This window comes from Xiphias gladius, chromosome 7 (assembly GCF_016859285.1).
Source record: "Xiphias gladius isolate SHS-SW01 ecotype Sanya breed wild chromosome 7, ASM1685928v1, whole genome shotgun sequence".
NCBI classification, from domain to species: Eukaryota; Metazoa; Chordata; class Actinopteri; order Istiophoriformes; family Xiphiidae; genus Xiphias; species Xiphias gladius.
The window spans coordinates 6,763,513-6,777,080 of NC_053406.1; the positions used below are offsets into that span (position 1 = coordinate 6,763,513).

The 13,568-nt window shown below is 43.6% G+C and overlaps 1 protein-coding gene across 2 annotated transcripts in view; it reads left to right on the top strand.

Annotated features, from left to right (window-relative positions):
* LOC120792525 (centrosomal protein of 164 kDa-like) overlaps positions 1-13,517 on the top strand; it is a 21,634-nt gene extending 8,117 nt beyond the window's left edge. For both annotated transcript variants that reach the window (XM_040131765.1, XM_040131764.1), the window contains exons 9-27: positions 1,153-1,206; positions 1,306-1,442; positions 1,847-2,383; positions 2,719-2,850; positions 3,196-3,391; positions 5,382-5,459; positions 5,625-5,747; positions 6,767-6,910; positions 7,139-7,222; positions 7,309-7,377; positions 7,486-7,745; positions 8,130-8,315; positions 9,442-9,622; positions 9,748-9,855; positions 10,298-10,400; positions 10,646-11,041; positions 11,145-11,217; positions 11,319-11,438; positions 12,194-13,517. In XM_040131765.1, the coding sequence (XP_039987699.1) occupies positions 1,153-1,206; positions 1,306-1,442; positions 1,847-2,383; positions 2,719-2,850; positions 3,196-3,391; positions 5,382-5,459; positions 5,625-5,747; positions 6,767-6,910; positions 7,139-7,222; positions 7,309-7,377; positions 7,486-7,745; positions 8,130-8,315; positions 9,442-9,622; positions 9,748-9,855; positions 10,298-10,400; positions 10,646-11,041; positions 11,145-11,217; positions 11,319-11,438; positions 12,194-12,290 (3,078 nt within the window). In that variant the 3' untranslated portion in view covers positions 12,291-13,517. The remainder of the gene's footprint in view (positions 1-1,152; positions 1,207-1,305; positions 1,443-1,846; positions 2,384-2,718; positions 2,851-3,195; positions 3,392-5,381; positions 5,460-5,624; positions 5,748-6,766; positions 6,911-7,138; positions 7,223-7,308; positions 7,378-7,485; positions 7,746-8,129; positions 8,316-9,441; positions 9,623-9,747; positions 9,856-10,297; positions 10,401-10,645; positions 11,042-11,144; positions 11,218-11,318; positions 11,439-12,193) is intronic.
* Positions 13,518-13,568: the final 51 nt, after the last annotated feature.

Genomic DNA, 13,568 nt, shown 5'->3' on the forward strand with positions numbered 1-13,568 from the left:
GTGGAGAGTTTAATTGAGGAGAAAGAAAAGTTGCAGGGAGAGGTTCAGAAAGTAGAGGAAGAACAGGAATTTGAGGAAGATAGCGATGAAGTTGCGGAGAATTGCTTTAAAAGTGATAAAGATAAAGGGAGTGAGGAGGAGGACAAAACTGACAAAGACAGAGATGAGCTTGAGAGAAGCATAAATGATGAAGAAGGGCAGAATGAAAGTAAGGAAGAAGGGGTAGAGTTGAATAGTGAAGGAGATCACGAGGCGGAAAAAGAGGAGGAGGGTGGGGAGAGTGAGGAGGCTTTGGAGAGATGCTCCTTGAGCCAGGGGAATCTGACGGAGAGTGACAAGGTGTTAGAGAGATTTGTGCAGAGTGAAGGAGGAGAAACAGAGAGGGAACGTATGGATGGTGAGGACGAATCAGACGCCCAACAGCCCCCAACAGCATCGGAGAGTGAGGAGGAAGTCGTTGAGGTGTTTAAGATGGAGGCGGCTCAAGTCCGACCAGCCAAGCTAGGCCAGAAGATGATGTTGAATGACCTTCAAACGCTTACCCAAAAGAGAAAAACTCTTGCTGACAAGATGAAGAGTGTGAAAAAAAAAAGCCTCCTTCCTGCAGAGGTAGGGTTTGGTGTTGCCTCTTAGCGTGCTTACTCCCTCCCATCCTCACCCAACCCCTCCCTGCTCCTGCTTGACCTCTTCAAGCATGCATGGGCAAATGCGGATCCCAAAATCCAACTCCACTGCCTTAGGGGCTGTCTCATCTGCTGTGATTCCCTGACTGGATGTCATCACCTGCACACTGAATTATAAACTGGTTAAAAGGCAGTCTATTTGAGCCCCTGAGGACTGGATTGGACAGTTCTGATCCCTCTTCCCATCAGCAGTGCAGACCAGATACTGGACTTTCATCTCCCACCATTGCCTCCCCCATTTTCAGAGTCCGCTCGCTTGACTGTCTGATTTTACAGTTTGCCCTGCCAGCTCACTGGCCTTGGTTGTCTTTACTCTGCTTTTGCATCGCACTATGTGTGTTTTTGTGTCTCTTTGGAAAAGATAGCACGCTTCGATGTTCGGTGTTGCTTGTGCAATTTTTTGTTTTGTGTACGTTAAGAACTGTTACCTTGTCATTGAGTGTGTTTGCGTGTGTGTGTGTTACTGCAGGAGTCTGAGAGCAGTAAAAACAGTGAGGAGGCTTCATCCTCTATAGATGTCAAGGTAGTCATATCATGCAGTGTGACACCCATCCATCACCATTCATTCATTCATTCTCCTTTTATTGTTAATGGTTAATGGTTCTGGTTTTGTATCCTAAAGCTGTTGGAGAAGGTTCTGGACATCAATGACCTGTCTGGCACTGTCAGTCCACTGGAGAAGGATGACAGAGAGGATACAAAAGAAGAAGAGGAGAACGAGGGGGGGGCAAACCCAAAGGCTCCAGAGGCTGCCAAGAGGTTTCTTGTTGTTTCAATATTATTCCTAGAAAACAGCTATTGTGCTCAGACCATTATTGCATTATTTGCATTACTCTGACGAAAAGTATCTCTTGAAGAAGTGTGTCCATATGTCCTTGTGTGTCACAAGGAATCGGAAGCCTATAATTTTAAATTTTAGTGGCTTTACCCCGAACAAAATCAGCTGTTTTTAATTTACGGTGATCTCAACTGTGAAATTGTCAGTTGTGAAAATTACATATACAGCCACTGTGTCAAAAGAAGGCCACGCTCTTCTGGGAAATATTCACAACTTGTCCATTTATAGAATAACACTAAAAATTGTTTGCAATATTAGGATATGTTTAAGATTTTTCTTTACCTTGAAACTACTATAACACCCCTGTTTCTCTCTCTGTCTTCAGGCATACCCTGGCTGAAAACAAAGGCACCCCTCTAGCCCATAAAGTTGATCGACTCATCCTCCACCAGTCCAACCCTTCGCCCTCCCTCTCCAGCCCTTCCTTCTCAGAGCAAGGTGTCGAGCTCCAACCAAAAACGGAAGGTTTCAGCATGTCTTTGGGGCTCCAGAGGCCAGAAACTGCCAGAGGCCGGCTGATGCGCAGTTCCAACACCCAGCTTGAAGATGCTGAACCCCACTTACAAAACCAAGACAACTCACTGGATGAAGAGCCAAGCTGGGGAATCCAGAAGGACAGAGAGAAGAAAGAGAGGGAGGAGGAGGAGGAGAGGAAGAGGGCAGAGAGAGAGGAGAGGAGTCTGAGAGAAAGGAAAGAGGAGAAGGAGAGGGAGAGGAGGCGGGCTGATCAGCAGGTGGAGGAGGAGAGGAAGCAATTGGTGAGGGAGAAAGAGAAGAGAATGTGTCTCCTCCAGGAGGAGCTGAGGAGAGAAGAGGAGGAGGAGGAGAGGAAACTGAAGGAAGAGAGTGAGGAAAGAATGAGGTAGGCATGGAGAGTAGAACATTGTAGTCCTCACCAAACTTTTACTGCTTTTATTACATTACACCCCCTACCAAGTCACAGAAGTCCATTAACCTTAAATACTACTACTTACTCAACAGGTTTCAAAACTTATCAATGTCTAACCTTACAGCCAAAGAAAAACAAAGTTAGTGTGTTTTCGTACTGTTCTGTACTTAGTGGTTTTTATCACGTGTGTTATGAGGCAAATACACATTAACGTGATGACGTTTTAGGTTATAAAGGTCCTTTAGTCATGTCTCACCGAAACACACCTACATTTTACTAAAATGTGTGTATTTAACGCATCTCCCCAGGGCTCTGCAGGAGCGCCTCCTGTCTAAGAGGAGAGAGGAGGAGGCCAGGCTCATTGAGGAGTCTGATAAGACGCTGGAGGAGTTCAGAGAGTCTGTCGAGAGGGAGAGGGAGAAGCAGCAGCACAAGCTCAGGTCAGATGCACACATTACCACATAAAACAAAGGTGAAGTAGAGCAGCGGTAATCAAAGTGGGGCTAAATCTAATGTCGTCTTCACAAAGTCTGATAACATGGGTAGTTGATGACCTTATTAGCGTCTTATTATTACTCCTTACCTACTTATTACACATTTGAACATGAAACATTTGAGAAGTCCTGCTTTTTAGAATATGGCAAATCAGCTGAAGTTAAATGAGTTTGCAGTTGATCACTTACAGTATAATCCACAAATTAACATTGTGTGTGTGTGTGTGTGTGTGTGTGTGTGTGTGTGTGTGTGTGTGTGTGTGTGTGTGTGTGTGTGTGTCCTGTGCTCAGGGAGGAGAGTGAAGCCATGCTGAAAGAGTTACGTATCACTCTTGAGGAGGAACGGGCAGCGGAGCGCGACAGTCTGGAAGCCCAGAAGAGGCAGAACGCTGAACGTCTGAAGACAGAGTTAGAAGAGGAGCTGCAAGCAGAGAGGAGGAGACTCCAGCAAGAGCAGGGAGATAAACTGAGCTCTCTGAAACAGGAGGTGACTGGGGATGATGCTGGCCTGTCTGGACCCAGCTCATTTTTCATTTCATTCTCTTTTTGACATTTAAACTTTACTGCTTACATTTCTGCATCTGGCATGACTGCCTTGGGAATGCTTTTCAGCATGTCTAATGAGGGCTGTTTCCTTCCAACCAAACTGAAGCTAAAGCTAAACACAAATACTAGGAACAGCAAAGACATGTACAAATAGCTTGGCAAACATCTGTTTGCACAGTTGCCTCTTTAGAAGAAATCAATAAAAGTGAAGTTCAATACATTGCAAAATTCAAATATTGTCACTGTTATTAAGCAATCCAGGGTGACAAACAGATGATTCATGGCGCTTCTTGACCCAGGCTAAATGTTAGCTTGTTGGCATATTAACCTGGATCCCTGTTTTTGGGGGAAAGGTCAGCCAGAAGCCATTCTTGTGAGTGACTAAATGTTGTGTCACAGAAGTTCTTCTTGAAATTATAAGCACTTCTCTCATGAATACCTGCACGCCTTTGGTTTGCCACAGAAAAAAACAGAGAAGCTGTGAAAACAGCTAAATTCTTGTTTATTCTACAGAGATCTTCTAAAATGGCCTGGACAGAATTATTGTTACCCCTTACCAATGGTAATAAATATGTGGGTTGTAGTGATATTTCCAGCAGACTAATGTCTTCAACTTGGATTATTGTGTGCATCAAACTGAGCACGGACAAGAAAAAAAAAAAATGAAGAGAGTTGTCTGATGAAATAAGGAAGAAAAAAATTGCCCAGTATGGTCAAGGCAAAGGCTACAAGACCATCTCCAAGCAGCTTAAAGTTCCCGTGACCACATTGCTAATATTATTAAGAGGTTCAAGGTTCATGGGACCGTAGCCAACCTCCCTGGACGTGGCAGCAAGAGGAAAATCAATGCCAGATGGAACAGAGGGATCGTTTGAATGGTGGAAAAAGAACCAAGAAAAACCTGATAAAACCTGATAAAAAGCTATCCAGTTGCACTATACGTCAGTTTCTGAATGTAAGTGGGCTCCACGGAAGAAGACCCCTCTTTTGAAAGAGAAACATAAAAATCTGACTGGAGTTTGATTAAATGCATGTTGACAAGCCACAATCCTTCTGAATGTCCTTTGGACAGATTAGACAAAATTTAGAGCTCTCTGGTAAGTCACATCAGCTCTACGCTCACAGAAGGAAAAAATGAAGCTTTCATAGAAGAGAACACCCTCCCCAGTGTTATGTTACGGGGCTAGTTTACTGCATCTGGCACAGGGGGCCTTGAATCTGCGCAGGGCGCAATGAAATCAGAAGATTATCAAGGCATTCTGCAGCGAAACATACTGCCCAATGTCAGAGAGCTCTGTCTCAGCCGCAGGTCATGGCTCCTCCAACGTGATAATGACCCAAAAACATACATCTAAAAACAGCCAAGAATGGATGAGAGGAAAACACTGGACCTCTGAAGTTAGCTGCTATGAATCCTCATCTTAATCCAGTTGAACATCAATGTAAAGAGCTGAAAGTCACCGCTGGAAGAAGCAGTTTGCTCAAGAAGAGTGGACTAACTACCAACTAGTCTACTACCAACTAGTGTAGAAGTCTCATTAAGAGCTACAAAAAGCGCTTGATTGCAGTAATTGCCTCAAAAGTTTGTGCTACAAAACATTAGGTTAAGTGTCCCAATATTTTTGTCCATGCCATTTTCATCTGCTGTATTATTTAAAATAATATTGTATGTTACATTGAAAACCAAAAGCAGCTGTAATTTTACAAGAGAGAATAGTGGATGCAGTTCACTTTTGTCAGTTTCAGCTTATTTCAGAGAAAATTGTGTTTTTTCTTTTTATGTAAACATATCTGTAAATAACACCGGAACAAAAAGTTTTTGTTTGTTCCATTTTGATGGTACGCGGTGGCTCTGTGCTTGAGGGACACATTTAATGATCTGTCTAAATGTGTGTCTGTCTCTGTGTATGCACTCTTTTGTCTGTATAAAGGTCAAAGGCATAGAGAGGAGGAGGGAGCTGATGTTGACTCCGCGACCTGAGCAGCACCTGGCAGAGTACCACCGAGAGGTTAGAGCACACACACACACACACACACTTTGGATGGACAAAATTACATCATCATCATCAGGTGGATGTCTTTCTGAGTGTGTTCAAAGGGTCGAGGTTTAAGTTAATTTTTTAGAAGAATATAACTTTTTGTGCTGTAAGCTCACCTTGGCCTCCACTGTGTAGCTGGCTGATGTGCTCCAGGAAGTGCGGGAGGAGGTGCAGCGTGACCACGAGAGGAAGCTGGAGCAGCTGAGGGAGGACCACAGGAGAGAGATGAACAACATCAGAGAGAAATACCTGGATGAGGTCGGACCGTGTTTACATTTGACATTTAGCTGATGCATGCCCTTGGCTTGTACAGCTTGCAGTAACAGAAAAAGTAGAATCTGTTTAAATGAATGGGCAGTGAGAATGGGAGGGTTGACTGGTCCCATTAGAATGGGCGGGTAATGTCTTGTGTAATGCCTTGACTCTTTCTCACAGTGTAAAAAAATACAATTTCACTTTAAATGACCACTCTCATATCTGTCTGTTTAATAGCTTAGCTTAAAGAAAAATAGCTAGCCTGGCACTGTCCATAGGTAAGCAAATCGTGCTTTTGGATGCAGCTAGGTGTTAAGTCTTCATGTTGTTTTTACACTTTGTATGGATTAAACAAATTAAATATAAAGTGTTAAGTAGTGGTCTTTAGAGGTGTTGATGGGTGGATTTTTTTCTACCTTGGGGAATTTCCAGGCTAGCTGTTTCCCTGTTTCCTGTCTTTTTGCCAAGTTAAGCTATCCAGCTGCTGGCTGTAGCTTCATATTTACCAAACAGACATTGGAGCCGCATTATCTCATCCCTAAAGCTCACCTCCATCCTCTTTTTCATTTCGTTTTCGTTCATTTCTCCCAAAGTCTAAACTAGTATAGATTAGAAATACCAACAAAGGGTGCCTTGTTTTTGATGGACGGTACCTTTTGACTTTCAACCAAAAGAAGACAAGAACACTGAGCATTGACAAAGCTTGGCTTTGTGATCACAGGAAAACAAACAAAGGAACTGCTGTTTACAGGGAAGTGTATAGTATTGTTGGGGCACAGTGGAAACTAGTGATAGTGCAAAGAATCGTTATTCTCAGGAATTTCTCTTTGAAATGAGTAAAAAGTAATATGTTCAGTTTTTGAGTAATGAACCTAACAACGTTCACTGACTTGGAGCACCCCTCCTAACTGATTGGTTTTCACTATTCCCAAGGTTTTCAGTTCTCAGTTTTTCTTGTTGAGTAATAGAATGGTCATTGTTTATGGTAATTATAAGATGGGGTGTGTGTATGTGTGTTCCAGGAGACCGCTCAGAGGGAGCGCTTGCTGTCCACTCTGCAGGAGGACAGAGAGCGTCTCCAGGCCTCCCACGCTGTCCAACTGGAGAAACTCCGGCTGCAGCTCGACATGCAGACACAAAAGACACAGCTCACACACTCGCGCAAGGTGAGACGGGAAAGACACACAGATTTATTAACGATGCAGTACTGTACTACATTACACTGCCTCTCAAAGTGTAAAACAGTAACAGATAATGGAACACGTTTCAGTCTAGCAATTGGATGCCTTTCTTTTCTCAAGTCAACTTTGCCTTAACTCATCCCCACCTATGGGAATTTAGTAGTACAGACACACAAAAACACAAGAATAAATCTGTCTTATTTCTTCCTGTAGGAGTCAGAATTGCGGGATCTGGCAGATCAGTTGGAGCTGAGAGCCAAAGAGCTGAAGAGCCAGGAAGCCATGCTGCAGACCAAGGTCTTTGCATCCCATACTGTATGTACAATTAATCACCGATACTCTAACCTGAACCACGTAAACGTATGATTTCTGTCTCTTATCAGGTAGCAGATCTGAGGAGAAAGAGGATGAAGCTTGGAGAGGAAGAGGACGAGGTGGAAAGACAGATAGAGGTGTGAAGTCCCACTGTTCCTCTATGACGAGATTATATTCACTCACCCCTCCATCTACAGTAACAACCTCCAATTTGCCAACCTGTGTGTTTGTTTGTGTGTGTTTAGACCCTACCCCGGCTGATCCAGGAGAGAGACCAGCAGAAGGAGGAGCTGGAGAGGATGAGAGAGGAGAAACATCAAGCCCGAGAACTCATTCAGAGAGCCAGGGAGGAGAGGAGTAAGGCCAAGGAGGAGGAGGAGAGGCTGAGACAGGAGAGAGACAAAGCCAGAGAAGAGAGCAGGAGAGCAAAGGAGGACAAGGAGAGACAGGAGAGCAAGGTGACACTGCTGCAGGAGAGATGCGATCGTCTCAGCCGCAGAGTCAGGTACAGTTTACGTACACGGGACACTGACACACCCTAACAGGAACAGTTCTCTCCAAAACAAAAGTTCACAGAAACAACAGTAGCAACAAAAATTTCAAAAAAGCTGTTGACCATCTTGGCTTGATTTATACTTCTGCTTTTCAGTCATTGACCAAATTACTATAGAAGTAAAACATAAATGTTTAGAACATGATCAAATTGCATCCCCACAGGCTCAAACCGTTCCATTCTTAGCCATGTCTTTCTTATTTTGTAGGTTAACTGGCGTTGCCAGTATGTGACAGAGTAAAAATCATCATACTTGAGTAGGAGGCAGGAGTTTCGCTTACAGCAGACTTATGTAACTGAGAAAAATATGGACATGTTTGCATTTTGTCCGGCCAGTGAGTTGGAACAAGGTGAAGGGGCGAGCGCCTCCCCCAGACCAGAACCTAAGCAGGACAAAAAGAAGGAAGAGAAAACAGAGGTGACAGCGCCCTCCAGTGACAGGAGAGACTCATCACTACATGTAGAGGACCTGGACGACTCACCACTCTCCCCTGTACCTGACAGCCAAAGCAGCGTGGACGAGTAAGGAGAGACAGAGAACAGAATTGCTATACATGCACATTTAGTATTTACGGGGTCAAAAATATACTATAAGTCTGTTTTAGGCCTCTGAGCAAAACAGTTGTCATTTCTTACTGCTGTTTGAGTAATTTATTTATAGAAAATTGATAAGTTTGACTTTAAAAATACAACTGCAGATAATTTCTGATCCTATATTTTCATATTTCTTCCGATTATGTGGTAATATTGTACTGTTTCTTCTTCGAGTAATTCCTCTTAAAAGTACACAATCTTTAAGGTGAAAACGATCCAGGATGAACCACACTGGATCATTTGATCCTCAGATTCTAGCATTTCCTTAGTTTTACGTCTGAATGGGAGTGTCTGGCCATCTTTATACGGCCCACCTGTGTACAGCGGCAGGGAAGGAATAGCCACCGCATGAATGACATTCCGTTGTGCTATTTTTTTGCGGTTTGAGTAGCATTGCTGTCGGATGTTTAGTTGTAACCATTTGGGCAATCTTCTTGACTCATTTAATTAAAAAAAAACAACATTTGGGCACACAAATCAGCTGTAAGCTGCTGTTTTAGTATAAAAACTAAATGGAAGAAACCACTGCAGGTGAAAGATTGATCCAGTTAAGTATTAAGAATTATTAATGTAACAATAATAGCCCACTGAAAGGGGCCATTTCACTCCATGGGTATTTTTACTTTGACTTTAAGTACATGTAGCTAATAATATTTCTCTACTTTTACTCAAGTAGAATTTTAAATTCAGGACTTTTACTTGTATTTTTACATTAAAGTCTTGCAACTTTTACTTAAGTTAAGGTTATGAGTGTTTCTTCCATCACTGCATATCCATCATTCAACGGTGACTGACAGTGACTGGCTGATAAGTCAAATAATGGTAATCATGTATCACTAAACATATACAATAGTTCATTTTTTTTCTTATAAACAGCTGATAGCAAAGATGGCCTGACATTGCTTACATTACTGGTTTGCAAAAATATAAAAAATTATGATAACAATTGGTTTATTGTTGATTAGAGCGTTCAGTGTTTAAATGGGAATCTATGAGTGCAGGGCACAGTGTATATCTACCTTCAGCCCACATTCCCACACCTGTATGTGTCCAGGTTCCGACGCTACATCTCTTCCCACGGCGCCTCCATCCAGAAAACCAAACTCTTCCTGGAGAGGGAGAGCAGCCGGCTGATGGAGCGACAGGCAGCTCTGCAGGCGGCCCAGACCAGCTCCTCCCAGGACCCCAACCATGATGGAGGGGTGACTGAGGAGATGATAAGAAACCTACTGCACGTAGGGAGGAGTGTCGCCCATCTCATGCAGAATTATTATTAGTGTGATGAGTGATGACTGGCGAGGCGGGGTTGATTTTTAAAACAAGTGTTAAGTGCTGGTTGCTTTTCCCCTCGCTCTGTCAGGAAGCCAGAAACGTGGCGGAGCTGCAGCAGACCGTTCAGAGAGGGAACTCTCTCCTGCGTAGGAAAGAGGAGCAGCTTCAGCAGCTGGAGAGCTCTATAGCTGAAAGGGTGAGGAGAAAACATTGGGCTGGATCTGCAGACTTACAGTAAACTCACTTAAAGTGATGCCTCAATTTGGTTGAGCATTCCTATCAACACTTAGCTATACAAACACTTCAGTTTTGTAGTTTTTTTCTGCCTCTGTCATTTCATTTTGATCTCTTTGTGGCAAGAGGAATATTTTTGCTTTAGTAATTTGGGATCATTTAGAAATGTAGTAACATTTTATCTTAGCTTATTGACAATATGACCTGGATTTAGGTGTGCCAAAGTGAAATCTTACTAATAACTTAATACCTACAAAGAATTGGCATGTGGGTTTATTCATTTTTTTTGTGAATGTGTGTATTTACTCCTCACAGTCTTTGCAAACACAAGTCAACCTGCTCATACTACACATCAAGTAATATCTGCTTTTAAGGGCATTGTCTTGTTGTTTTTGTTCATTCAGCCTCTGTTGGAGGATCTGTCTCGACTGGCAGGAGAAAGGAAGGTGACCTTTGATGTGACTGAGTCGGACCTCAGCAGCACTTTGGACCCACCGGACGGGGCAGGTAACACATACCGGTCATTGAGTGTAGAACACAGTAGAATCAACTGCTTTTTACAGTAAAATTTATTAGCTACCCATACATTTCTTTTCATTTATTTATACTATTTTCACTTTGGTGTTTGTGATATTTCATATACTCACCATAGATTGTTGTATGTTTTCAGCTGAGTACTGTAGTGAGGCCTCACCTGTTACCTATTATATCATCTCTACACCTTACTCTTCTCCACCTTGCTCCCTTATCAGGAGGTCATCCCACAGTCCCAGCCAAAGTCCAGGAGTTAGCAGAGTCCCTGCAGCAGATCTCAGGCCAGCTCAACACTGTCCTGAGTGCACTGGGTTCGCTAGCTCAGAGGCAGAGTGCTACACCTTACACAGCCTTCCCTTTGCCTCTATCTCAGCCTCACTCCACCCCAGCTCCCACCTCCACCACCTCCACCTCTAACCCAGTCATGCCGCAGATGCACACCCTGGGCCCCGGCTCCTTAGCCCCACATCCCGCAGTGAGGCTCTCAGAGCCTTCCTGGAACTGGGCGTCTCAGGGCAACCCTGCGGCCACCCCTCTCTACAGCACCCCCATCAGCAGTGGGCTGAGGGCCTCTGAGGACCTCATCAACAACCGATGGAGCCAGATTTTCCCGGGTATGCCAATGTCTTGGCCGTTCGGCTTATAAATAAGTGAAACAGCAATAATTGCTAAAAGTTGCAACCATTGTTGGCCCTGAACTGTTGCTCTATTCTCCAGGAGCAGCTATGGACCCGATCACCTCCAGCACCATGAGGACCCCCTCAGCCTACCCATCATACACTCCTCTTAGGTAACCTGCAATACACTATTCATCATCATTACAGCCTACCTTCACGTTCTCACTTTCTCCGACGTACTTACTAACAATCCAAAAAACTGTGTGTGTCTCAGTGAGCATGGTCGCAGCCTGCAGTCCATGCAGAAGTCAGTGGAGGCGGATGGCCAGAGGCTGCAGGGGCTGATCGACGGCAACAAGAGGTGGCTGGAGATGCGCAAGAAAGACACCAGCATGTATCCTTCTGTCACACATACTCATCCACACACACTAACACACAATAATGTGTGGCATCAACACGAAGGCCACATAATCCAGTGTCTGGTTTTCAACCTCTTCTCAATGTAGTCCATGTCTGTGGAGGCCTGAAACTGACAAAATATAGTAGCCTCCAATCTTGTGGTTAAAAAAGAGCAGTGACTGGTTCAGGGTGTGTGTGTGTGTGTGTGTGTGTGTGTGTGTGTGTGTGTGTGTGTGTGTGTGTGTGTGTGTGTGTGTGTGTGTGTGTGTGTGTGTGTGTGTGTGTGTGTGTGTGTGTGTGTGTGTGTGTGTGTGTACTTTTGGGGACAAATTTCAGACTAAAGACCAGTTTGTTGGGGACGGCTTGTCCAATTGGGGACAAAGGCTATGTCCCAAATTGGGTAAAAGCTGATTATTTTGTCAGTGGCTAAAGTTAGGGTTAGGGTAAGGGGCTAAGGAATGCATTATGTCAACTAGTGTCCTCACAAAGATAGAGGTGCGTGTGTGTGTGTGTGTGTGTGTGTGTGTGTGTGTGTGTGTGTGTAAAATCAATGGAGCAATTGAGATGACTGTGGCTGTCTTCATATTTCTTTTTACACTCCATCATAATCATTTAGCTCTCAATGTTATTTATTGATATATTCAGTGATGCCTTTTTTTGGTCTGATAACCTTTTACTACTTCCCATTATGCCACCATCACGTGTCAGACAGTGCTGGGACCGTCAGTGTCTTTAACTTTACTTTCCCAGACCTCTGTTCACTCGCTATCGGGCTACGTCCTCCAAGAGCGGCCTGGTCCAGCTGGGCCTGGATGATAACAACCAGATCAGAGTCTATCATTACTGAGAACACGACGCACAGTTCAGTCCGGTTGTACTGTGACTGTCACGGAGGACTTTGACTTTAATGGCTGGTCAGAGCTGTGACGTTTACACGCGGGGCCTGACGTGAGAGTCCTGTGCCCTCTTTGATTCATTCCTTTTTTTGGAACTTTGGGTGCAAAGGTTTTCAGGGAAAGCCCGTCCTCCTCCGCTGTGATTGGAGGAAGAGCCGCATGCAATTCAGGGAGCCACATACCAAAGTGGGCTGAGGAGTTTTATTAGATATGGCTGTGAGCAGCAGATCACTTTTTAAAGCAATTCAGTGTCTACTTTAGAATACGTCTTTATTACTAAACATTTTCCATACGTCATCCAATTTGTCTTAATGTTGTCTTAACGCATTTGCTTCTGCAGACAGGACATAACACTTAAAAGCAGAGCTTTACAGATGCCAAGAGGTTCAAGTTCCGTTTCATGACAGGTTACATTTGTATTTATGCCACTGTTTTTGTAAATGACTTGTGTGTGAACTCTGCGTTTTTTTTTATAGTAAAGGTGAAGCCAATCCACTTATTTTACATTACTTTTACATACTCTCACAAACACAGATCTAGCACAGCAGTCATTGGGAGCCGTTGACTAGTGTCAACTTTAATGTGTGCAGGCAGAGAAAAAATGTCCTTTGTGCATAGATATTTGCGTAAATACTGTATTTTTTTATGAAATATTTTAATAAATCTAATTTTCTACATATGTATTAATGAATTTCTCCTGTACTGATCCTGTTATAAGCTAGTATTGTTGAGTGTAGTCCATTGTTGGTGCAAGTGCAAGTGTGCACACGCATTCACACCCTGACTGTATTTTGTTCACAAGGGAACTAAATGGCTCATTTGAGCTGGTCTCTCAAGAGTTTCTGTGATCCTGACACTGCTCGAGTTCACAGACGATGGAGCAGCTCGGTGTCGTCCTCACGAAACGCAGAAAGCAGCAAAAAAGAAAAAAAAAAAGACCACATATCTGAAAACTCAGACCTTTATTCAGTAACCGCTCATTGCAACGTTGGACGTGTTTTATTCAGTACAGTGCAAAAAATACCTTTGCGGTCAGGCTTGAGGGCAGTCAAGAAGTAAATACAATCATTATCATCGATATTCTCCAACGAGAAGGATGGCTAGCTTGAGGAACTGACCAATCAGAGCACAGAATGTGACTTACATGATTAGAACATTAAAGGCCACTGACAGACTGGACGGGATTGATGTTCTCACATTTATGTTTGTAAACAAACACACACACACAC